The 25,686-nt window shown below is 44.6% G+C and overlaps 1 protein-coding gene across 6 annotated transcripts in view; it reads left to right on the plus strand.

The window, feature by feature from the left end:
- Ppfibp2 (PPFIA binding protein 2) overlaps positions 1–25,686 on the plus strand; it is a 147,470-nt gene that overhangs the window by 86,341 nt on the left and 35,443 nt on the right. For 4 of the 6 annotated variants that reach the window (XM_029545552.1, XM_029545556.1, XM_029545568.1 and 1 more), the window contains 3 exons: positions 2,687–2,800; positions 14,274–14,405; positions 24,815–24,907. In XM_029545552.1, coding sequence (XP_029401412.1) covers positions 2,687–2,800; positions 14,274–14,405; positions 24,815–24,907 — 339 coding nt within the window. Of the gene's footprint in view, positions 1–2,686; positions 2,801–9,129; positions 10,114–14,273; positions 14,406–24,814; positions 24,908–25,686 lie in introns of those variants that run through there. The other 2 variants (XM_029545574.1, XM_029545571.1) reach the window with 2 other exon arrangements.

Raw genomic sequence — 25,686 nt, forward strand, 5'->3', positions numbered from 1 at the left:
AGAGAGAGAGAGAGAGAGAGAGAGAGAGAGAACCTGAGCCAATTCCTAAATATTTCAGGTAGTGATAAGTGCCATGGAGAAAAATAAACGGAGAGAAGCAGTGTACAGTCAGGAGCTCCCTGGCAAGAGGAAGCTAGGGAGGGAACCGGAGATAACCTGGAGGAGTACATTCCAGGCAAAGGAGCTGGTCAGCCCAGCCACCCACAGAGGTGGAGTGTCCTTGGTGTGTGGACAGAACAACAAGGGGCTATTTTGGCTAGGGTCCCTGAAAAGAAGGGGTGGGAGCCCCTTGGTGGGTAGCAGGGGCCATTTTTTATAGTTCAGGTCCCTTGAGGTATATGCAGTTTGACACTTCATCCCTAAGACATGATTCACGAAAGACCATTCAGTTTAGAATTATGTAGCAAGGAATATGAAATTGCAAACTTTTGAACTAGGACCCTCCATGATTGAAACAACACATTGCTATTTAGAGGGGATTACAAATAATGAGGAAGTCTCATGTAATAATGCTCCCTTTCACAGCCATTTCTCTTCTCATCAAATTCTAGACTAATCCCTGTTTAAATAATCTGAACACAGTTGAGGAGCTGTTGATTACTAAAGGTGAAAGTTGACCCTCATGGTTTCTGTTCTGCCAGGAGCTGTGGGCAGACCATCAGCAACTCTTCCATTCTCACTTCTGCACTGTCAGTAGTGGCCTGTGGAGCTGGTTTGGGGATTCTCAGCAGGGCATGGCCTCTTGCGTAATCCATATTACAGTTGAGTCAAATGAATGAGTTAGAGGAACCCTTGGCCAAGAATAAGTTTTCCTGGATTTATCTGTAGAAGAACAAGATTCATTTCTGTCCCCTCCCAGTACCTAAAATTATGTTTACTATAGGGCTCAAAAGTATTTGTTCTCAATAGAATGAAGATAAAATTCTAAAATCTTTAGTGCCAGTTTCCATACTTCCTGACTCAACAATAGAGTTGATCTGAGGCCCAGAAAACCCCCTGCAGACCTGTGTCTTTGGTCTTAGGTAAAGCTGACACATGTGACCTGTACTGTTACACAATCCTACCCCAACTGGTCCTTAAGTATGGTGTAGCTTTATAAATTTTAATCTTTCTAGTAGGGCCAACCATAATACACCTTCCCAAATAGAAACCCCGAATCCTGGGAAACACAATCATTTCCCAGAATCCCACTCTTTGGAAGAGGCCTTACTAGTAGAAAAGACCAGTGTTGCTGATAGTATTTAGCAACAAGGACCAAAACCAAACAAAATAACGCAACTAGAGACATGGCTCAGCAATTAGGAACACTGATGATTCTTCCAGAGGACCTGGGTTCCATTCCTAGCACCCACAAGAGCCCCAATTCCAGGCCATCCGATGCCCTCATCTGTCCTTGAAGATACTGTACACACACATACTTGTAGGCATATACCCAGATAGAACAACCATATACATAAAATTAAGAAATATTAACAGTAAAATAAAACCATACACCGATGTGTTGTTTAAATGTGCCTGGTTGGTGTAAGAAGCCCATCTTTGGATTATTGGAATGTCAGCACACTGTATCAGGTACAAGTGTTTCAATCATTCACTCATTATTTGGGTCTAGAAGTACAGTGTATAAAGTTGGCAGGCTTTTCTGTATCTTCGAGAATGGGAACTTTCTAAATCATAAAATTCATTTAAACACTTATAAATGAACTTATTCATGCTTCATTAATCATTACAGAATGGGAAATTAACTAGAATAACCTATATATAAAGGACCATGTCTTCAACCAAGAAGATCTTGATTTACTATTCATTGATTTCTTCCTTTCTGGAAGGTCACCCATGATCTTTCATCTTCCTATATGGAACTATCTCATAATAAATAAAACATAGAAAGGATCCTAGGGATCATTTGGCTAATAGAAAAGGTTACCAAAAACAGTTACATTTTATATATATATATATATATATATATATATATATATATATATATATATATGGCATAATCAAAATGCCTTTGTTTATTGTATTTTTCTTAGTATTTGCATAGACAATCTTAGGGTTCCTCAGAAAAATGCCTTCTTCTGCCACATGTGTGCAGTGTGGCTTTGGTGTTTGTATGACTTAGAGTCATGTTTTGACCTGTAAAGCACAGAAACCTTTCTGGAGCCAAGTTTTGTCAGTGCTAATACATGCCCTTTACGTCCTACATTCCTTAATTGCTTCCAAACACTGGCTTGATAGGTGAGCAGTCCCCACACCCATATGAGAGAGGTAAGGTCATTGGTTGGTTTCCATAAAGGTTTGAATTGCTCTTCCCCATGAGGTGGCAGAGCTCTGCCAAGAGCTGAGCTATGCCTTGAAGTCAGGCTGCCTTATTAGAGGAACAAGGAGCAGGAGTCCAGCCCAGAGGCAGCTCTCTTGTCTCTTGGGTAGCTGCTTTCCTCTTGAGTCTGTCAAGAGCAGGAAATATGACCACTGCCATTTAGGCAGTGGGTAAGATTCCCTGGTAAGGTGAAATTCTAAGCACAGTTGCTTTCCTCTGGGACACTTCCTCAACCCCACTCACCTAAAGAGAGGCCTTCTGTCAGGTGAGTGTGAGTAGGTTGCTTTACCCACTAACAGTGACGACTTCTCTGCCCCCCACCCCCACCAGTCTAGATCCTCCACTATTGTTTATGTTCTATAACAGGTGAGCGTCCTCACAGATCAAGTGGAAGCCCAAGGAGAGAAGATTCGGGACCTTGAGGTGTGTCTGGAAGGTCACCAGGTGAAGCTCAATGCTGCGGAAGAGATGCTTCAGCAGGTACAGACAGGTGGAGTGGAGGACTTGGGTCCCGGAGCAGCTCCGGTGTTAAATGCCCCTTTATGGATTCCTACTTACTCTCCCATTATGCCTGGAGGTGGGGTTGGCTGTGCACTGTGCAATGTTTAGACAGCAGGTGAAACCAACCTGAACACCGAGGGCGGGGTGGGGTGGGGCGGAGCAGTCCAGTGGGGAAATAACTTGTTGAGCTGGTTAGACAGAGTCCCAGGAGCACTTTCTGCAGGCCGTGTCGCCTCATCTTATCATAGAAGCTGCCATCTGCTAGGGTAGCATCTGGGGTTGTAGAAAGTCAACTTGTCAGCGTATTTTTTTGCACTCCCACCCCCTACTCTATCCCTCCCTCTGTAGTTTCCTCCAATTAAAAACTATCACACAAATACCATCTTACTGTAATTTAGTAGACATCAAAAAGGAAAGCAGTAGTTAGCTACTTCCATACTTTGTAAATAGAGTCCTCTACTTACGTCCTTTTGTTGATTCCAGTGTACATATAACATGATTTGCAAAGTTGTAGTCCTAATGGAGGGGCAGCCTAGTCCTTAGACTAAAATCAAGTAAGATGTGGTGACTCTTCCATTTGAAAAATGTAGCTGTGTAGCTATCTCTACTACCACTTACAATTATTTTAAGTAGAGATATCAAGATTGACCTAGCCATTCTTCAATCTCCAAATAGTTGTATCACTGTAAAAAGTGAGCTGTGGCTACTCCAGAGGGGCGCTGAGTTGTTGTGAGAGTCCATAAGGTCTGCTGAGGACATCACTAGACTTTTGGTTCAGTCTGTTTATTCCTAGGTTTCCTTTGCTTCAGTCATCCTGTGTTCTTGGCTATTTTGAAAATTACAGCACACTGGAAGTTTATGTGTGTGACGTGTGTATGCTTTGTGGCTGTTGATAGGATTCCTGACATAGGGAAGAATCTCACCTTCTATTCAAAGAAGGAGAACCATTCCCTCAAAATGATCAGATTTACTTAGATGACTGATCATCATCCTCTTCTCAAAGCTCCCTGGCTCGGTTTGGTTTTGTTTAACTGTCAAGTTCAGCCTGTGAGCACAGGCTTTGCATTCTGCTGCTGGCCTGCTGAGTGTCAGAGTTTCTGGGTGTGTTAGTTTTGTTTGGGTGCATTTGAAGAATTTAGGGGGAGAAAAGGTAAATGAGTATCTCAAGGGACATGTTTTTATGCAACAGCTTGGAATGTTGTTATTAATTTTCTGTCTTTTACTCCCGATTAATAATTACACTATTCTCAGTTTGATTTTGTTTAGATTCGATACCATTTTTCTTACCTAGATTTTTTTTTTTCTGAGAAATTATGATTAGTAACAGAAGGTCTTTTATGGAATTAAAAACCAAATCTTGCCTTTTGAAATCATGGAAAAGAAAGTTGGGAAACAATCTTGCCTGAAGCACGTGCAGAATGAGTTTTCAGGACTTCCTGAGGTGTGTGGTGGAGGGTAAGGCAGATGATAGACTATTGTAAAAAGTCCAGAAAGAGACCATGAAAGTGACTATGTGAGAAAGTATCAGAGGGCTGACGTTTCAGGAAGGTGGTACTTGGCTAGAAGCCAAGCTCGGAGGCTGGAGAATAGCCGCATTGTAGTGCTGGAGCTGTGCTCGCTCAGCAGACTCTTTCCTGACTGCTCCACTTCCCGCTGTGACAGTCCTGGAGCTCAATGGAGGGAGGTGGCCAGCACTCCTGGGCCGGGGCTGGCCTACCTGTCAGCAGTGTCACACAGAAAGCAGTTGAGCTTTTTGAAAACCTTAGGTCAGTTAGCTTTTGTATCCTATTTCTTCTAGTTCCATTGTTCTTCCTATGTGCTTATGAGTAAGGTATCAGGCATTGGCTTGCTACCTACCCAATTTTGTTATTCATCATCTGCTGTAATTTGTCCCTGCGAGAACTTGACTAATTCTGTGTCTATGGCTTTCCGTACAGTCTTTCAATCTTGTAAGAGTAGCATTTCATAGAGATTACACATTTAAATTGTGGATGCATGTGAGCCTCAGCGCACACTAGGCATTCCCAGCACTGGATCTCTAGCTCAGTGCTACTGCTGTCCTGGAATCTGCTCGACACTGTGAAGACCCTGGATCTTGCACCACAGTACTGGTAGAGTGTTGTTTACAACCTGGAGTAGTATAGGTCTTGGGAGCTGGGGGCAGGTACAGACTTGCTCCATCTGGCTGAGATATCCTTGGCTGCAGGGCTCTTGGCTTCTGGTGTTTGGAACAAGAATGACTCATGACCTAGAGGCATAGAATGGACACAATTGCTTCTTTCTGCCTGTCCTGCCAGACCTGGCCCATTGCTCTGAATGAGGTCTTTCCCTGTCTCCAGTAGGGCCTTCTGTTTGCCTAGAACCCAGCACTTCCTGGGGATGTTGCTGGCCCAGATAACACTGCACACTAATGCATCTTGTCTAAAGGTAACAACTGTTTTCAGTGCTAGTTCAGTGCCTTTGTGAACCCAGTAGTGCAAGATAGTCTAGTTTTGTTATTTTACACAGAGGTAGACATTAAAGATTTAAAGATATCCTAAAAATTTTTTAACTCATTTCAATTTTGCAATGTCCTGTGTGAACCTCAGAGTAAGTAACTGTAGTAGGTTGTGCCTGGCTGGGAGACCTGGTTTACAATGAATGCTGTAGACTTCCTTACCCACTGGCTACAGTAGCACTGGGAGACGATCTTAGTTACTTTTCTGTTGCTGTAGACAACACGACCAAGGACATTTATAAAAGAGTTTATTGGAGTTCATATTTCCAGAGGGTTAGAGTCTAAGACCATCATGACTGGGAACATGACAGCAGGCAGGCAGGCGGGCATAGTACCGGAGCAGTAGCCTGAGCGCTTAAATCCTGAGCCACAGGTTTTAGGCAGAGAGAGCTAACTAGGAATGGAGTGAGAGTTTGAAACCTTAAAACCCACTGAGTGACACACCTCCTCCAGCAGGTTCACACCTCCTGACTCTTCTGAGATAGTTCAAATACCTAGAGACCAAGCTCATGGCGGGTGGGGAGGTCATTCATTTAAAGCAACACAGGGACTTAAGAAAACCTCGATGCACCATGCATAGTCTGAACCCTGCATGTTATTCAGCTCCAGCAATTCCACTGAGCTGTCCTTTCCCAAATGTCAGACTCTTTTCTAGGAGCCCAGGAGGAAGAGGTTATCTACTCACCCAACTCACAGGCAGGCCTCCTCAGATGTCCCGAGACTGCCCACCTGCCGGGTGGCATATCCAAACGTGGACTCATCCAGTCTCCAGGAGAAAACACAAAGACCTCTTTTGGTATTAGATTAAACCACAAGTAGACAGAACTGATTCAGGGCCAGGTCTACCTAGACTACAAGTATACTTGAAGATACCTTGGGAAGGAAGGAAGGAAGGAAGGAAGGAAGGAAGGAAGGAAGGAAGGAAGGAAGGAAGCAAGCAAGCAAGCAAGCAAGCAAGCAAGCAAGCAAGCAAATTGTCCTGACTTTGTAAAGCTATCATCCTGCTCTGAAAAATAAGGGACAACATCTGTTTGTTTTAAGCCTTCAGCCTGTCCTAGAGCCCCAGGATTTATGTGAAGCTGACTGAGGTGTGGAGTGACTGGGAGTCAGTGAGCCTAGATGTTGATCTGGGAAGGTCAATAAATATGTTTTTATTTCTTTTGATTTATGACTGTTATTGTTATTGTTAGTGATGCTAGGCCTGGTGAGTGCTAGGCAAACACTACAGCCACTGAGCTCTGGCTCTCTGCTTTCCTTTCTTGATGAGACTAGGAATGAAGTCTGGATCCTAAATTGTACATCTCTGCTATTTCCTCATAGGAGAATAACCTGATGGTGAGGGGCAGGGTAATTACCAATCAGCACCCATAATTGCAGGTCCTACCCTCAGCAAGCACAGAGCTTGCTGGAAACTTCTTTCAAGGCAGCATGGATGTGATGGAGAGGCCTGTGCCAGTGAAAGGAAGTCCTGATGAGTTAGAAAGTTCTAGAGAGAAATAAGAAGTACCTAGACCTCAAGACATAGCCAAAGACTACCCATGGAGGTGCCCTAGCACTTATTAAAATTATGTACCGCTATTCCAGTTTTGTTAAAAACAAATTTTCATGCAAATGGCCAATTACCTGAAGACACTGTACAAGGGTTTTAAGGCCTAGGCACAGGCCCTGTAATATGCTAAGGAATGAAAGTTTGTTTTTTTGTTTTTGTTTTTGTTTAATAAATAAAAAAGAATATTAAACATAACTCCACATATTCTGGCAGGCATAAATATCTGTCTGAGGAAGTGAGACAAGGCAGCAATTCATGAGTGAGAAAAATGTTCATTAATTCTCTAAAACCCCTCTGAGAGATTTTAAGACATGCATACCTAGTTTCTTCAGGTTTATCTTACTTGATATTGTGTGTCTGGACATTAGTACAGATGGTACATCAACCCATGCTACAGGCGAGGCTGTGGTTTCAAAGAGACTCAGTCAGTGGGAAATGAGGCTCAAGTGACCAGAGTAGGTTGGGGGACCCATTTTCTGCAGTGTTCCTCATGGGTCTGGCTTCCTGGCAAGGCCAGAGCCTTTGACTTCAAAGGGCAAAGGGACTGGGTTTTGCTTTCCTGTCTGTCCGCAGCCTGTTCTTTCCTTCTGGTTTCAGGTTGCCAGGGGGTGCTGGGGATGGGGGGGGGGGCGACTACGATCCTCTGTCATTGGTCAGTAATTCCCTGGGTCATGTTCCACTCTTAAAGATGGAGGTAATTGCTTCAAGATGTGGCCCTTTATGGAGGGAGAGAATGAGTTGAAAGGCAAAACTCTTTTTTATCAGCTCCAGTCAGGTCCTGAGCTTTGGAAAAAAGGAAATGGCTGATTGCTTCGAGATGTAAATTCTCTTTTATCTCTGAGAGGGGAGATGCCCGTATTTCTGGAAGAAGTTAGTGGTGGTGGTGGGGAAGGGGCACGTAGCAATTTTGTTCATTATTTTTCTAAAGCATTCTTACCCAGTTCCACAGTCCTCACAGTAAGTGAAATAAGCCGTCCACACCCCTCCTCCTCCTCCTTGCCCTCCTTCCTTTAGATCACAGGCAACCTTGAGACAGTCCGTGGCAGGAAGCACAGTGCTGCCTGGGAAACTTGTTCCCTCTATGCACAGCTGCTGCCCCTCCCCATCCATCACGGTAGGTAGCTGCAGGACCAGAAGCAGTACCCAGTGGAGTCCCACCCTGTAGGTTGGGAAGCCTGGGTACATTGTTGCTCCAGATAGGCCGGTTGCATCCAGAACTGACACCAGTGGTGGAGTGACAAGCTAGAGGCACTCAAGGACATTTCCCTTAAAGTAGACAGAATAAAGGTAAAGGCAGCAAAGGAGATGGGAGAGCAAAGTGAGCGGTCAGGGACACCGGGTTCAGGGAAGATGAAGTGGCAGACAGCCACTTCTGCTGAATCGACTCTGTGGAATCTATAAAGGGCCAGATCTATAAGCTATGGCTAAAGTTTAGACATCAAATCCCAGAAGTAAAACTGCTTTTGCTCCCTACTTAGGTGAAGGCAGAGGCAGGCTGCAGGCAGTCAGACATCTTATTGAGGAGTGAAAGGAAGAGGAGGCATGGGGGAAGGGGTAGGAGAGAGTGTTCTTTCTCTTTCCTTCATACACTCAGGCACACATGCATGTACACACACACACACAGACAGACAGACAGACAGACACACAGACACACAGAACATACATTTACTTATGCAGAGAATGCAGGAACAGGACATTGGTAGTGGTAATTTTAAGGGCAGGGAGTCCAGAGGCTTCTTTAGAATGTCAGAAATTTGATCATGTTTATAGCCCAAGGAATGAGAGCTGATGGTGAGGACAAGATTAAATGCCGGCCAGAGTGCATGATTGATGGTCCTATCCCAGACTAGCACAGAGTGTGGTGGGAACTCCTTCCAAGGCAGCACAAAGGTGAGGGAGTGGCTAGGTCCTGGTGAATGGGAGTCTCTCTGAGTTCCAGCAAGAGGAAGATCAGGGGATCCACCAAAGACTACTGGTTACCTGCCAAGGTAACTGATATTCACCAAGTTTTGTCAGGATGCGCAGAGTTAGGAAGGTCAGAAACAAAAGTCTAGAAGCATTATGTTTTTGTTCTTTCTCTCTCTCCCTCCTCTCTACTTTCTGCTCCCTCCCTCCCTGCCCCTTCTCCCTCTCCCTTCCTTTTCCCTTTCCTCTCCCTCACGCGTCCTTCTCCCTCCCCCCTTGTCTCTCTGTCTCTCTCTGGGTGGGGGGTGGGAGCTGCAGGGTCAGTTTAGCCCAATCTGGCTTCCCCCTCACTCAGACTCTGAGTGATAGGGTTACAGATGTGTGTCAACACACTCAGCTTTCTGGGATAGAAAATAGATCATGAAAATGAGAGAACTTGACAGAGACAATGACAGTATGCAGTCTGTCAGACTAGATTTAGAATGAAGTGTGTGTGTGTGTGTGTGTGTGTGTGTGTGTGTGCGCACATGCGTCACGCACTAAGAGATTTAAGAAAGATGAATGAGCTAACAGTGGAAAATTCTGAAATAAAAAGAATATAAGTTTAGTAAATGGTGATAGGCTTTTATTGTGTTGATAGATAAGAGGAGAGGTTATTTGACAAGAGCACATTGTGGGGTCTAAGGCTTAGAGGCATAGGAGAGATTTGGAACTGAGAAGAACTAGCCAGGAATGAGTAGAAGTTTTACCAGATACTATTGGCAGATAAGCTGTAATCAGATATGGTGAGTTTGTATTGAAACTGATGGGTATGATTAAATGACTTCAGTAGCAATGCTCAGGTCATCGGGAGTGGAAACAAATAAAGTCTGAGATTTGGCTCCACGTGGGCTCTCGTAAACAAAGGCCATCAGTTCTGGGACCTGAGGGAATTGGGGGAAGGATTGTTCTGGTATAGATATGACTACAAATGCAATGACAAACCTGGAAGTACAGAGTGGCCAGGGAGACAAATATTGTTAAAGAAAGTTGATAGACCAGGAAAACAGGGAGTTACTAAGTAACCAGTGGACACAGAAGAAGAAATTCTAGGTTGAAGGAGCAAGAAGGATAGTTGAAAAGGTCAGGCAGAGAACTTAAGAGCTAAAAGAGTTAGGAGACAAAGCAAACACATTCTGGGCACAGATGAGGACCTAGTTGTGACCCTGACGCTGAGAAGCAAAGTCTCCAGGAGCTGAGGTCGGTGTGAAGCTGAACAGAAGGTCTGCAAGCAGATACAGGACAGAGCAGCGGCCATTCACAAGGATGCTGAAGCTCCTGAGGAGACGCAGATCGCCCAATGTAGGTAGAAAAGCCATTGATCAAAAGACGAATGCCTGTGGGGGGTGGAAACTGTCTTGCTTCTGGATATTTGGGGAAATGTGCTGGTGCCTGTTAAGTTGTGCACTTTGGAGAACCTGGTTCCTATCAGTGGCCAGGGGCCTTGCTGGGTCTTGAGATAGAGAACTGAACTAGGTTGGCTTAAACTTGTTGAGGGCTGACTTTCTCCCCCCCAACAACAATGAACATTAAATTATTTTTTTCTATTTTTTGGTCTTTTAGTAGTCTTTATTAATTGTATGTAATGGGTTTCATTATGAAATCTTCACACCCACACCCACATCCCCCCCACAAACGTATAATGTAATTTAATTTTATTTCCCCATTAGCCTCTCCCACTTCTGATCCCTTTCCTACCAACTTGCACTTTAATGTTTCTTTTTACGATCCAATGAGTGTTTCAAAACCTTTTGTACTGTAGTCCAGTGGCTCTCCCCCATATCCCGGGTACTCCTTTTCCCTCTCTCTCCCTGCCCTTCCTGTAAATCCCCCTCCCCCACACAGCTTCAGCTTGCTTTACAGCATGTGCACATATGCCTTTCTGTAGCTATATACAATCTAGGTCCCAAACTGAGAAACAAAATGTATGTTTCTGAGACTGACTTTATTGTTTAATATGATTATTTCCAGTTTTTATGAGTGACATAACTGTTCTTTATGGATAAAAACATTTCCACTGTGTATATGTATACTTTTTTAAAAATCCATTTGTCAGTCAGTGGACACCCATGTTGGTTCTGTGACATAGCACTGTTATGAACAGTGTTGCAGTGAACTTGGCAGTGCAACGGATGGATCTCTGTGATGTGTGGTCACAAAGCCTGGGTTTTTAAGTTCAACGGTGATTGTTCATGACAAGGATAAGGCAGGGATACCAACAGAAGGCTTGAAAGAGGTAAAAACACTAGGGAGCCTGTCAAAGCTTTAATATCAGTGAACTGTCATCAATTAAACAACCTCTGATTTCCAATTAAAACTTGAGCATGCCCAGCACGAATGTCCACTTGGAATGTGAGCATGACCAATTCAAACACCGGCGCGACTAATTAGAATGGCTATTGGAACTAATTACAGCACTGTCCTCATCAGCTGTAACATTGGTGTGACTAATTACAACCTGGGAGTTTAAACGACTGGGAGGATCTGACCATGCCGAGAGCAGAGGAGACTTAGATACACTGTAAGGCTTTTCAAAGGTTCACCAAAACACTGTCTGGGATGCTGATCCCTGGACAGAATGCGTAGATATCACCTTAAGATCATTCCGGGGCCCACAGGGATTGTGCTTTCAATTGTCATGTTCCTAAGTGATGGCTTCTGTAGGTGTTTAAAAACAGATGAAGTCTTACAGAAGACTTTTTTCCCCTTTAGATCTCAGCACTCCAAAGTAATCGTCCTTATGGATTTCACCTTGTAGGATTGTCCTTTTGTTCCTGTGTGTAGGCAGCTTGGAAGCTTGTATATCTACATGTTGTGGTTCATCCCTAGCTGTTTGAAGGAATTTATTAGTTTCCTACTAACGATAACTCTGCCTTCAATGTCTCCTTTTATGATTTCTTTTGTGTGTATGGTGTGTGTGCGTATGTGTACACACACACACACACACACACACCACACACACACACACACACACCATGACATGTATGTAGAGGTCATAGACGAGCCTAAGGCGTTATTTCTTGCCTTCCACCTTGTTTGAGACAGGTCTCATGGCCTTGTGTACCTAAGACTAGGTACTATGTCTGAACTCACGCACTCTTCCGTGTCTGCATCCCATTTTGCTGAAGCAGCATCAGGAATATAGACATTTGCTATATGCCTAGCTACCTACTACCTAGGTTCTAGGGATCTGAACTCAGGTCCCCACACTTGCATGGCAAGCCCTTTAACCACTGAGCCATTTCCCTAGCCTTTGATATATTTTTAACTAGGAATGTCCATTTTGTAAACCACCTTAAATTAGTTGTAGAACGAGGCATGTAGATGCAAGGATGGACTCAGAACCAGGTGTAGAAAAAGAGGGATATGGGGAGAGGAAGTAGGAGAGAATAAATGATAAACAAGGAAGATGATTAACATCTTATGAACTTCATATACTCAAGACCAAGAGAACTCATTATTTTGGTGTGCCCTCCCACTTGGGGAAGAACTACTTAAGGTACTTTCCATCCTGCTCAGCCTCAGCAACAGAGTTCTCTAGATAGTTTGTGTTCAGTGAAACCATGGCAACGTGAGTGGACATTTCATGGGCTTAGTAAATATTTGTTGACTGCCCTTTTCAACATTTTGTTATTTTTCTTTAAATTCTTTTACTCACAACATACCTCTCCCACTCCAGCTTGAAAAACAGGATGATATGTCTAACAGAAATGAATTCTGAGGTCAAATAGGTGGTAGTTGGCAAACTAGTTCTGCTTTTTTTTTTTTTTTAAAGATTTATTTATTTATTTTATGTAAGTACACTGTAGCTGTCTTCAGACTCTCCAGAAGAGGGAGTCAGATCTTGTTACGGATGGTTATGAGCCACCATGTGGTTGCTGGGACTTGAACTCCGGACCTTTGGAAGAGCAGTCGGGTGCTCTTACCCACTGAGCCATCTCACCAGCCCACTAGTTCTGCTTTGATGACTGGCATTATGTTCTTGGCCCGCAGATTTGCTTATTCTTCCTGGGTCTGTTTTCTCATCTGTAGAGTTGGGATGCCAATGTTTGCTGCCAAATCTCTGTGGAGGTGTTTTAAGAGAATGTGTACGAAACCAGCCAGCAGTCACTGCTGCAAAGAAGGCACTCAACAAAGTTGAGTTTGTCATTACCTTGGACATCTCATCTGACTGATTCCTTGTGGCCAAGCAGCCCATGGTTCTAATGCTGTTGTAGTGTTCCTGATTTTGCCCTGTTATCCAGCCTCATGTCTGGCTAAACAGGAAGAACCTGTTTCCATGGCCCAAGGCTCAGGAGGACTTCTAGACACCCAGTTAGTTCAGTTGGTTTGTAGCTCAGAGTCATCAGGGACTGGTGGCCTTTAGGGTTAGTTAGGTCAGTGAAGCATCAGTTCCTAGTCAACCTGCCTTTTCAAAACTCTATGGTTTGATTCATGATGGCTGGACAGTTTGAGATCTATGAGATCATAGATAATCATTCTGTGAGCCAGGGTTCGGTTGCTTGAGATAATAATACACGGTGTTCGGAAGATGCAGGAGGTTGTTCCTTTTCCAGTTGCTCTTCTGGTTACCATGTATGTCCTCAGTGCTAGGACCTGCATGGGCAAGGGTCTACCATGCTCGAGGATCTTAGCCAACAGGGTACCACCATTTGCTGATGGAAAACGTACTGCAATCTGGAAATACTTCTGGACCTTTATAATGCCTCAACAGCTGCCTTGTCCTTTGTAGTTTCCTCTTGTTTGTGTTTTATAGGTATATGTGTTAATGACTTGGTGTCCAGGAGCTGGGGTATTTGGTTGTCAGCTCCTATTCTAGTGACTGCTGGAATAGAAATAATGACCTTGGTGTTTCCACAATAGCAGAGAATAAGCTTATCTCATAGTGGCCTGGTTGTAATTTTGGTATAGTTCAGGAAAGAGCCATCTCACAGGACCATTCTTCAGGAGTCCACTCTATACTCTGACTTCTCTCCAGATTTATTGTAAATGGTGTCTTATGTTGAGATTTGTAGAAGACTAAACTGATCCTTGATTGTACCCAGGAGCTGGTCTAGAACTTTCTATTTTCAAAAACTGTGTTGTCAATATGAATGCATATTTGTTTGTTCTGATGGAGAGGGATTGCTGCTCCGCCTTGAAAACAGGGATGAGAAATGTTCATCCTTTGAAAGTGCCCATTCATTTTCTCTGAAAATAATTAATAATGGTTACTATGGAGAAATATGTTTTTTGAGAAATGTCTCTCAGAGCATGCTGGGTGATGTCAGGGGTTGTGCTGTCCCCAAGTAACCTAGAGTCAGTCAAACTTCTCCCTAACACACCCGGGCTGCTATGCAGTAGTTCCTACCCTAGGCTGTAGAAGACACAGTCTCGATATTGCCTTATGTGCTATGGATGGAACAGCTGCTGGCCTTGTTGCCATGGGGGCTTATGATGCTGAGATGCATTTTTGCTTACAGGAGCTGCTAAGTCGCACATCTCTGGAGACCCAGAAGTTGGATCTGATGACTGAGGTGTCTGAGCTGAAGCTCAAGCTGGTTGGTATGGAGAAAGAACAGAAAGAACAAGAAGAAAAACAGAGAAAAGCAGAGGTGAGTGTAATGTACCATGTGGGGTGGGGGTGAGGGTGAGGCCTGGGTTTATGTACTAGGCTTCTAGGCCATCTGGCCAACTGCAGTCCCAGCAGCCACTGGGTACCAAGGAATATTCATGCACTAAAGACACAATGATCTGTTTAATACCAAGTTATCAGGTTCTGCTGTTGCTGCACATTTCAGCAATGCCCAAACCACTCAGTTTTGGCTTTCTTGCTCTGTCCTCAAACTGCTGACAGGGATGGAAAGGGAAGCAGTTGAGAGGAAGGATCAGATACACATGGAGGGACATAAGATGCCTTTTGTGAAAACTAAGGTAATGACAGCAACAGGAAGGACGTCAGCCTTCCAGCAGGCCTGGGACTGTTTTGGATACATGTTTCATTGCACTCCCTGTCCCCCAAGTTTGTGTGCTTTTTCCCCTTTCCTCTGGATGGACTGTGTGGGTGAGCCTACATTCAGGCCATCTCTGAAAGAATGCTTGCTTGTATTGTTTTTCAGACTCCAGATATCATTGACTAGAACATGCCAGCATCTATTGGGTAGAGTTTAGAGAGTTTTAGGCCCACAACACCTTTAAAGAATCAGCATGTTTTCATTTTGATAATTGCCTTCCTGTTCTATGTTCACACCTGCCTTTGTGACCCATGGAAGAAGGTAGTTTTACATTTCAGGAACCTTTTGGCTTATTTACTGACTGATCTCCCAATAGCTCTCTGGACCTAAACAAATTAGTTACATAATTTGTATGAACATCAATTTGTTTACCTATTAAAATAGTTAATGTGTTAAAGACAATTAAATCATAGATGTTAAGTGCTATAGTATCTGATATTTTGTAAACACTTGGTTTACATTCAGTTCTCTATATCTCAAAAATCAAAAGATGGAAAGTGGTCCTTTCTGGTAAGTGCTGATATTATTTGCACTGGCATCTGCCATGCTTTTCTGAGTTTATGGTAGAGCTTGGAGTACTGATATGCCAGGGGGTGTTCTTTGCATTGATTTTGAGAATGTTTCAAAGTAAGATGTGTAGTGGTCACAGGAAAAGAGTTGTAGAAAGCTGTGTACAGGAGCTCCTATTAAGAGTAGAGGTTGTTGGATTGCATATCTGGCTTTGAGTCATGCTCAGATATTCCTTAGTTTGAACTCCTGGTTGTTTATTTAACTCCCAAATCTCTAGTTTTGTTTTTTGTTTTTTTATTTCTATAAGATGGTAGTAATGCTTGCTGTTTCCCTAGTCATTGTGAGATCTGCTGGAGAACTTGTGTATGTAGCCTGTAGGTTAGTGTGGATCATGTCACAGTAGCTAGCTTTTATTGATTACTTACAGTGTTGTTCACACTGACAGTGCAAATGTAGATTGTGACATTATTCAAATGCACAGAGTTCACCCAGACTGAAAGCTGATCTGTGTGGACTTTCTTTATTGTTTGTAGGGAAATAATTAGATTTCCTGAATTAGGCATTTTATCAGTGCTCTAAGGCATATAATATATGGGGACATACATTAGGGGCTCAGAGTTAGAATTTAGTGAGCTCTGTGAAGGGTGTAAATTGTCAGAGACTCAGTTTAAAGCCATAAGGGGAGAAGAGGGGAGGGGAGGGGAGAGAGGGGAGTTGATAAGTTGATGGAAGTCTAGAGTTAAAGTACAGCATGGTTAGAGCTAGACAATCTCACTGTGCCTCTAAAATCCCGTTTTAGGGCAGTCCTTGATTTTTTTCTGTCTCCCACATCCTTAGGAACGCTAACCCCTTCATGACAAAGATGGTCATCTGTAGTTCTAGAATGACATCTAAAGAGGTTTTTTTTTTTTTTTTTTTTTTTTCTCAACGGTTTCCGAAAAAACTGAAGGGTCATGGTGGGTCTCATGCCTGACTGCGCTGGCTCAGTAGGAATAACTCTCACACTCATACTAGGGTGTATGAGTGTGAGAGTTAAGAAAAGGCAGAACAATTGTGTGGAGCTGGGTAACTCGTTCATTTTGGGGGACTCAGGAAGGAGGTGAACTCCCCCATCTGGGTTACATGTAGGAGAATAGTCACTTCCCCGATGACTTGCTTTCTTCTCTGCAGGATTGTTTTCAAATCCTACGGAGTTTGGGGTCATTTCCCATCAGGCTGTTCATGCATGAGGCAGCACAGTTCCTGAGCTCCATCCTACCAGATCACTGCCTTGCCCAGTTGCCAGTACAAATATTAGGTTTCCACGTAGAGGAATTTTCTAGGCTGTTCAAACCTACAAAAGAGGCTGTGAGCAGCCACGTGACCTGAAACACATTCCTCCTCCTTGTAATTGAGCATACTTTGCTGGTCTGCCTAGGACCTCAGCCTCTGTTGGTAGCTATCTGAAGCACCAGTGGCTGAATGCAATGAGCCTTGCACAAGCCTTACTGCTGTCATGTGATGGAAGTGAGAACATTTGCTAGCTCAGGACACTCGTGCTGGGAATTGTATGAGTAAAAAGAAATTCTCTTCCACTCCTATGCTGCACTGTTTTTACTAGTAAATGTGCCCAAGGCTGAGTGTGGTTAGAAAAGATAAGACTTTGTTTTCCTTCTTGAGTTAGTCAGATGGAAACACTCCTGATAGTTAGCTTTTTGTCACTGTGTTAGACACTTTTCTTGTTGTGACAAAATTCCCAATAGAAGCAAAAAGGGAAGAAAAGTTGTCCCTCTTTCTCCTCCTTCTCCCCTCTCCCTCCTCCCCCTTCCCCTTCCCCTCCTCCTCTTTCGCCTCCTCACCATTTCTTTTTTGAGGCAGAGTTTCTCTGTATAGCCCTCGATGTTCTGGAACTCACTCTGTAGACCAGATTGGCCTAGAATTGAGAAATCTGCCTGCTTCTGCCTCCCCTGTGCTGGGATTAAAAGTGTACACCACTACACCTGGCTTATTATTTATCTTTGACTCACATTTAAGCAATTCAGTGTGTCATGGTAAAGAAAGCATGGTGACTGGAACTCCACCCATAGTAGGAGGGGCTCAGTGCGTGGCTTGTTATAATCATTAGCTTGAGAAACAGAGAGAGCTCTGACTAGAACAAGGGCTGTGTTCAGTCCTAAGTGACCTGCTTCCTCCAGCTAGACTTTTCCTAAATGTTCCAGAGCTCCCCAGAATGTACCACCAGGTAGACAACAGGCATTTGAACACATGAGTCTAGGCGAGGGACCTTTCACATGCAAATTCTAGCAGTCATCATGGCAAAATAAGCATGCAAATAAATTTGAAGAGGACTGATTTGTTAGCTCAGTGTTTCAAGAGTTCTAGGCTGGCTTCACTGCGATGAGGCAGAACATTGTGACAGTTGGGACATGTGACAGAGAAGGCTGATGAAGCCAAAGTAGCTAAGAAGTAGAGAGAACCAGGAAGGGGTTGGAACATGCTACAACTCTAAAGTCATGCCTCCATTGATAGACGTTGTCAAATCTGGCTCTGCCTCCTATGATGTTCCAAGCTTACCATGAAATTATGAACCTATCAATGGGTTGATCCATTAATGAAATCGTAGCCCTCACGATCAAGTCACTTCCCCCCAAATCCTATCTGCAAACCTTTAACACATGAGCCTTCCTTTGGTATTTCAAGTTGAAGCTGTAACACTTCCTCTGTGCAGCTCAGCCATTGCCTCGGATTCTTAATGTTTGTTTCAATGAAAACAGGGTCAGTTTTTAACAGGATCATCACATACTGTTCTGATCAGACCCTAAGTCATTCTGGCTTCATTCAGCGCCTTGCTGCTTGTCCTTGAGTTGTACAGATGATTACTAGCCGTCAGTCTGTGAGACCTGGGGGTTTGGAGCTATGGGCTTCCAGGTGACCAGCCTTTCCAAGGACTCGGTTGGTAGTGGCACACATGAGATGCGAGTGAATACAAATGTTTGTGTTAGTTTTCCTCATTAGCCTTTTGCAGTATACCTGGGTCATTTCAAGCTACCCAAGATTGACTATTAGATTTACTTCTGAAAGGCAGAATTGTAGCAGAGGGACAGACATGAGAAGTAAATACCAGAATTGAGGTAATGCTACGTGAATGAAAGTTCCAGAGACAAAAGAAAATCTTTTTGTGGTACTCCAGAGCATGCAGGTCAGAAAGATCCTCTAAAAAGATCCCCTCTGTGTTAGTTTGATTCTTTCTGGGCCAGAATTCTAGGGGGACACAGCTGGATCTCTCTACTGGACCCAGAGGGGTCCAACACTTATCATAGTTAAAGGAGAGCAGAGAACTAAACTGTGGATTCCAGAATGTGCGGCTATCTCAGTTAATCGAGAACTAGAAATAATCTTCAGGACTTTCTTGCAGAACACACCGTGGCTTACACCACACTGTTTTCTTCCTGTGTTCCATACCTGGGAAGGGGGAAATTCAGATTTCTGAAAGAGAACAGCTTGGGCCATGGAGAAAGTACAGGGAAGAGTGCATTTGCTCAGTGCTGAACTTGCCTGCGGAGAAGAGGTTGAATATTTTTATTTTGTTTTATTAATTTACCTTTTCATGTATATGAAAAAAAACTTAAAAACATGAAAAGTTCATAATGATGCTTAACAACAGATCTCATACACATATCCTCCAGCCAACAGGACCCAGTGCTATCTGTTTGTTGTATTCTGCCAAAGTTATCCAATGCAAGGCCAAGATAATTCATGTGGACAGATGGACACAAAAACACACATCCAAATTCCAGGCACACATGTGCACACATGCATGAATGCACTTTTACACCCCCAAGCATACACACTACATGTGTGCATGCATGGACACACCACATGCATGTACATCATGTGCACAAAGCCAGAGACACCGCATGTACATATATCACACACACACACTGCACACACACTCTATGCACACACATTACCTTGTGCATGCATACAGACATACCACTCTCAAAAACATAATCCATGCACACACACCATATGCACGAACACAGACATACTTGCTTCTTTTATTTTCATACTTTTCTTTTTCAAAACACTTCTTTCCGTGGCTACAATAGTAAACAACAAACATTCCTCATGTATATTTATGTCTCCCTATTTTCTAATATCTCTCTAGGTCCTCCTGTAGTTGACAGAATTCTCTTTTGATGGTCATTTAAATTATTTTCAGGCTTTGCTGTATGATGCTGTAGTAAGTAATCTTATCCGTGTGAGGCTCCCACAGTGGAACACATGAGTCAGGAGCAGCTGTACTTGACATTCTGACATATTTCCAAATCTCCCTCTATAGACTATGGAGGTTAGACGCCCATCAGCAGTGCATGCTAGCACAGGGCCAGGCCACTGTTAGGCTGAGCATGAAGGGAGAGCGGGAGAAAGGACTGAGGGTAATTGTGAACAGGTTTAGCAGGGAAGAAGAGGCGGGGCAGACTGTGATTATGGGAGGTGCTGGAGAGCTGCACAGAGAACCCTGAGAAGCCTAGTGGATGTTTGGAAAGCAGGGTGAATATATGAAGTCAGCCGAGATTACAATACACAGCAGCAATTACGAAGTCATAAATGTCACCTGTGCTTCATGATTGGCAGCCCAAGGAGGCAGCAGTGCTGCCAAAGGCTCTGCCCGTAGGAGAGAAAAAGACCTGGGACTAAAAGAGATGGGCAGCCCTGGAGTTGGAGCGTTAGGTTTCATTTTGGGTCTGAGGACTGAGACAAACAAAACAGCAGGAGATTAGGGAAGTGGCCCAGCAGACCTGGGGTTTATCACATGGTCCTGCTGAGGCAGAGGGAGGAAAACAGGTGTGCACCTAACCTATGACCTACATCCCTGATGCAGACAAGAACGGAAGTGGAGGGACGAGCCACAGCTGTCTGGATCTTAAAAGTCCTCAGCCGATGCTGTTACGATTATTTTTCTCACTTTTCCTGCTCAGACCCTAGGGAACAAAAACTGGGGAAACTGCAACTTGGTTTCAGTTTTGAAGCAAAGGGAAGATGTGTGGGGGTACAGGGCTTGTGGTCACTGTTACCCACAAAATCATGAAACTGATCAAGGACAAAACTAGGCATAGGCACGGTACTCTGAGAAGTCAAGCGATACAAAAAGGCTGGGAACTCTACAGAGAAGACAACTCAGTCATCCTGAGCTGCTGGGAAATAAGGTAGCTCGAACTGCACCATTTCCCATGCAATATCAGCAAGAAGGAAGGGCTTAGCATAGCCTGCCCTGAGGGAAACTGGATTTCCTAGGGGCTAGCACAGACGGAGGAAAACAAGAGCACCTGTATGAACTTATGAGGAAGGACAAACCCCGTACAAAGGGTGGGGCTGAGAACAATAGCCTTTTAAGAGAAAGGCAAGTTTTTAGTTAAAGAGAAAGTGGACTTGATGCATGCCATGCCTCTCACAGGTGCAAGGAATTGGCACAACAGTCTCCACACTGCATACTGCCTGTGAGGTTTCTGTTGCTATGTTGTTTCTTCTGCCTTCAGTGCTAGGGCGCTAACCCTGGACCTTGTACATGCTAGGAAAGTGCTGTTATCAGGGAGCGTCAGCCCCCCCCCCCACACACACACACAGATTAAGGTAGACATTTCATCAGACTTAGATCATTGGTTCAGCTGGAAACGTGTCTGTCCTGATAGACCAGAAACACTCACTCTTCAGTGGGTGCTACAGAATCACTGTCTGGGATATATTTTGACAAAGAATATAGGCTGGATGTTAAATTGTTTTAACACTCTATTAGTATCTGAATGGATTAGAGTTGGGGGTGCATTATCATGCATAGGAATGGTATATGTTGTAGAGATCACCTATAAGCAGGAGTTGACACGTTTACATGTGTGGGTGGGTATTGGCAAGGGTAGCATGGATGTAGGTAGGAGTGTGTGTATGTGTGTGTGTGTGTGTGTGTGTGTGTCTACCACTGCTGCTTCTGCTTAGATGACAGGATCCGCCAAACTCTGTACCTGCTGTTGACGTAGGAGAATGCCATCCCGTGTGCCACAAAGTAGATGCTAAACTTCAAGACAGGTCTGAGAATGGAGCAGGCCTTAGGCCAAACCATGGCAGGTACTTTTGTTCTGCCAAAGAGGGACCTGGCTGTGAACTGGGGGCCGCCCTCCCTTCCCCAGTCATGCTCACCATCTGCATACTTGCCTTTCTTTGCAGCTGCTCTCCCAAGATGGTCTGCATGTGCTGGTGACTGACGTTGGGTGCTTTTCTCTGCTTTCTCTTCCTTCCCACAGTCAGTTCTGAATGTGATCAGTGAACTGCAGGAACAGATGTGTAGGCTGCAGCTGGACATCCACAGGCAGATTCAGGAGCGCCTGTTACTTGCTAGGGACCACCCTGAGGAGCTGGTGGCTGGTGACCACGAGGCCAAGCCCCAGCCCTGCAGCCAGGACTGTGCCCCTTGGGAGGGGTCACCTGTAGGAACCACACTTAAGTATATCAGCGCATGTGTGTGTGTGAGATCTCAGTGGTAGAATGCTGGGGTTTCTCCTAACCAAAACTGTGTGCAGTGGCTTCGCATGGATCTGCTGTTACCTCAGGGCAGAACTTGGTCTCACGCAGGCCTCTGTTGATTTGAGGTGGGCTCTGGGACCATCATCAAGCAGTGTTTGAGCAGGTGAGACTAGCCCTCAGCAGGCCACATTCCCCATCTTTAGGAATAGGATCAAGGTGTATCGCAAGCTCTGAGTGGTGGGGGATTTGGGCCAAAGGAAGATTCAGGATTCTTTTTCCCCGGTCTACGATCCAGACACTTATCCCTCCCTCTGGACTGGATGTTTAAGTGAAGCCTCATTGTATGAGTCTCTTTGGGGGGTGGGAACAACCCAGTATCATGGGAAAAAAAATCCTTTCAAATCAATTTTTAGAGAAGCTTAGCCACACCCTTTACCCCAGGGAGTAAACACATCAGGGTTTTCATCTGTTATGAATAATTAAGTCACCTGAACTTCCAGGAAAACAATATCCACATAATAATCACAATAGAGTGAGTTCATGACCTTTTGGGCCATATGCCAAAGAAGTCATAAGAACCCAGACAGCCTGTACTTTCTTAATTCTGTCCCCACTGGCATGGTGCCCTCTCAGAGCAAACTGAGCAGCACCCCACCCCCCAAGACAGGAACAAAACTGACAGACTCTTCCTGCCTGCTGGGCATTGGACCGGCTCAGGCGCGGCCATCAATATTACTAGAAAAGGATTCTGAATCTCTGGTAAGTCCAAATAGGAAACCAAAAATCTTGTAGCCCAGTGATGAAGATCAAGGGCACAGCCACCTTAGCTTAGAGGACCTTTTTAAAATAAGTATCAAATACTTACCTCAGCTGTAAGTCATTTTTAATAAATTATCTTATAAGATTCATGTGGAAGCAGTCTCACTTCATGGTAGATTATCTCAGAATGCAAAGACACCTAAGTCAGTTAAATAATGACTTGAGTATCAGGTGTTGGTTCATCAACAACTATGTGTCAGGACCTGCTGGGTAAGAGGTTCAGAAGGCTCCCCAGACTTCACAGAAGGGAACAGAACTATCCGTTAGATAAACCTTACAGGAGATCTGTAGGAAACACCTGAAGAGTCCCAGAGAGTGCTCTAATGTGATGGGGAAGTCTTTGCTTGGTAGGGCTGATGGGATAGGCAGGAGTTAACATGGTGGACAGGTAGAAAGAGAATGGGGTAATTATAAGCTGGGAAGCAGTTGAAAATTCTCCAGTATGACATATTAGAACTTATCTGGGGCAGGGCAGGGCAGGCCAGGCTGGTCATGAGTTAAAGTTTAGAAGCTTCAAGAAGCAAGGGAGTGCCATGATCAGATGGGTGTGCTAATGCCATTGGTCCTCTGGGAGTTTAGCAGTCAGGTTTTTCATAGGGCCAGGGTCACAAAGGATCAACCGTTTGAAGCTACTCAGGTTGCCAACACTCATTGTACTCTGGTACTTCTGGAGGGAAATGAGACATAACAGCATTCTTGGATGTGACATAGGTAGAGCTTGGACTCTGATAGAATTAACAACCTTTATGGCAGTTCTTCTGATAGGAAGTAGTTGTAATCTGATCCAAAGTGAAGTTTGGTTCAAGACAGCAATGTTGGCAGGTCACATTGGCAGTCCATGTTGTAATCCCCAAGGTTTGGAAGGTAAAAGCAGGTTTGAAAGCTTGAGGCCAATTTGAACCATGTAGCGAGTTTATAGACCAGCCTAGCCTTTGAGATTCTGCCTTAGAAAAAAAACCCAAAACAAACCAACACAGATAACATTGCTGAGTGTTGCCCCTTTCTTGAGGGAGTTTTCAACCAGGCTTCCCAGAGTTAGAAGATATGAGCTTAAATTCCTGCCCCGCTTACCACCTGTACAAATGCGTATTCGGAAGTGGTTTAAACATCCCTTCCCCAGTCAGGAAGCGTCACCGACTACTTCCCATCCACAGTGTCCTAGCGAACACTCATCTGTAGAGCTTCCCACCCCCGAGCTCCCCAGTCTCATCTCCAGAGCATGCGGCATCTAATCTCTGTTTCACCTCAGTGGGCAGTCTCACTTTCTGTCTCTACTGGATTCCTCTCTGCATGCCTCCCTGCTTCTCTAGCTTAACCTCCGCCTCTGATGTGAGTGTCTGAACAGGACACTCACACTGGCATCTGTGGTTGGCACTCAGCATCTGTTCTCTGATCCCCACTGCCTGTGAAGCCTCGGAGGCCTGCCACTTCCTCCTCTGGGTTCCCCACCTTCGTCACAGAGAGATAGATGCTTCTCTCGCTTCCCGCTCCCCTCTCCACTACCGGGGAAGTTGCCTCCACTTCAGCATCTCTGCAAGCTTGACCTGTCTGCTTGTGACACCTGTATATGAGCTGGGCATGTCTCATGGAGGTTCAGATGTCAGAGTTTTAGCCTGGGAGGTCGCTTGCTTGGTCAAGTGATGAGCATGAGGACCTGAGTTTTATCTCCATAACAAATGTTTAAAACAAACAAACAAATCTACCACCACCACCAACAACAACAACAACAATAAAATAACTCCCCTCGCCCCCCACCCCCACAGTCCCACATGTAGTCCTAGCAGTGCGGGGTGGAGGCAGGTAGATGCCTGGGGCTTGCTGGCCAACCAGCAAGAGACCTACCTGTTCTAGAGGAAAAAAACAAATAAAAAACAGTAGCTAAGGAATATACCTAAGGTTGTCCTCTGGCCTACACGTGCACATGCAAATGCACACGTATGTACACTGCAGTTTCTTCTCTCTCATGTCTGGAACTCCCTGGCCTTCCGTTTTTAAACAGGCACACAGCCTTTTCTGGATCCCAGACCTTGTTTAAAGCACAAAGCTGCAGACATGGAGCCTGCTGGCTCCAGACAGTTATAGACCGCTGGCCCAGCCCCCTCTGCATGAGCTTTAGCCAGTTTGGAGCCATTGTGCTTGCTCTTTAACCATCACAGCTCTGACATTCTCCCTCTTCTCTCCAGGAGTTACTGCAAGAGCTCAAGCACCTCAAAATCAAGGTGGAGGAGCTGGAGAACGAGCGGAACCAGTATGAGTGGGAACTGAAGGCCACCAAGGTAAACTGGCAACCGGAGGCATCTGAGGAGGGGGAGGGGTGGGGACCCTGCTGGGAGGGGCTTCGCTCTCAGGCTTCCCTACCGCAGAAGTGTGAAAGTGAAAACCAGCCCCACACAGTGGTGCCTAGACTGTAGTACAGCTCTGCTGTAAAAAGGTTCCTCATGAGAGCCTGGGAAACTGAAGTGAAAGCCTGAGGTTCCTGACCCTGCTTCCTTCCCTGGCAGCATCCTACTGTCCCTTAGCCAAGGAGCTTCTTGGGAGAGAGGGTGAGTGGGCTGGCAGGTGAGTGACAGCAGAACTTGGGAGTGTGACTGTCTTGTTTGCTAGGCATAAACTCAGCAGTTCCTGTCATTGTCAGTTTTCTAGAATAAAAATAACCATGCATTTCTCAAATGATAAAGGCCACTTTATTTTTTCAACCAAATCATTTTTACTGAATTGGAGCTTGTTGTATAAAGGACACTGAAAAGAAATTCTTTAGTGAGATATTGTTTTCTTCTTTCTTGTAACTTTCTCCTCATTGAACTGCCGGGGTTAAAAGTGGTGTCAAGTGGGTAGGTATTGTGGGGTACTTGTCATCCCAACATACCCACAGCATATTGAATCAGGAGGGTCACTTGCAGCTGGAGGCTATCTTAGACTACATAGTGGGTTCCAGGCCAGCCTGAGCTAAATAGCATGCTTCTGTCCCAGCAGACAACAGCACAGCAAAACAAGCAAACAAAAATAGCAAAAGCCAAAAAAAAAAAAAAAAATTGCTTTAAATATTTTTGTCTTG

Source organism: Mus pahari, chromosome 1, assembly GCF_900095145.1.
Source record: "Mus pahari chromosome 1, PAHARI_EIJ_v1.1, whole genome shotgun sequence".
Lineage (NCBI taxonomy): Eukaryota > Metazoa > Chordata > Mammalia > Rodentia > Muridae > Mus > Mus pahari.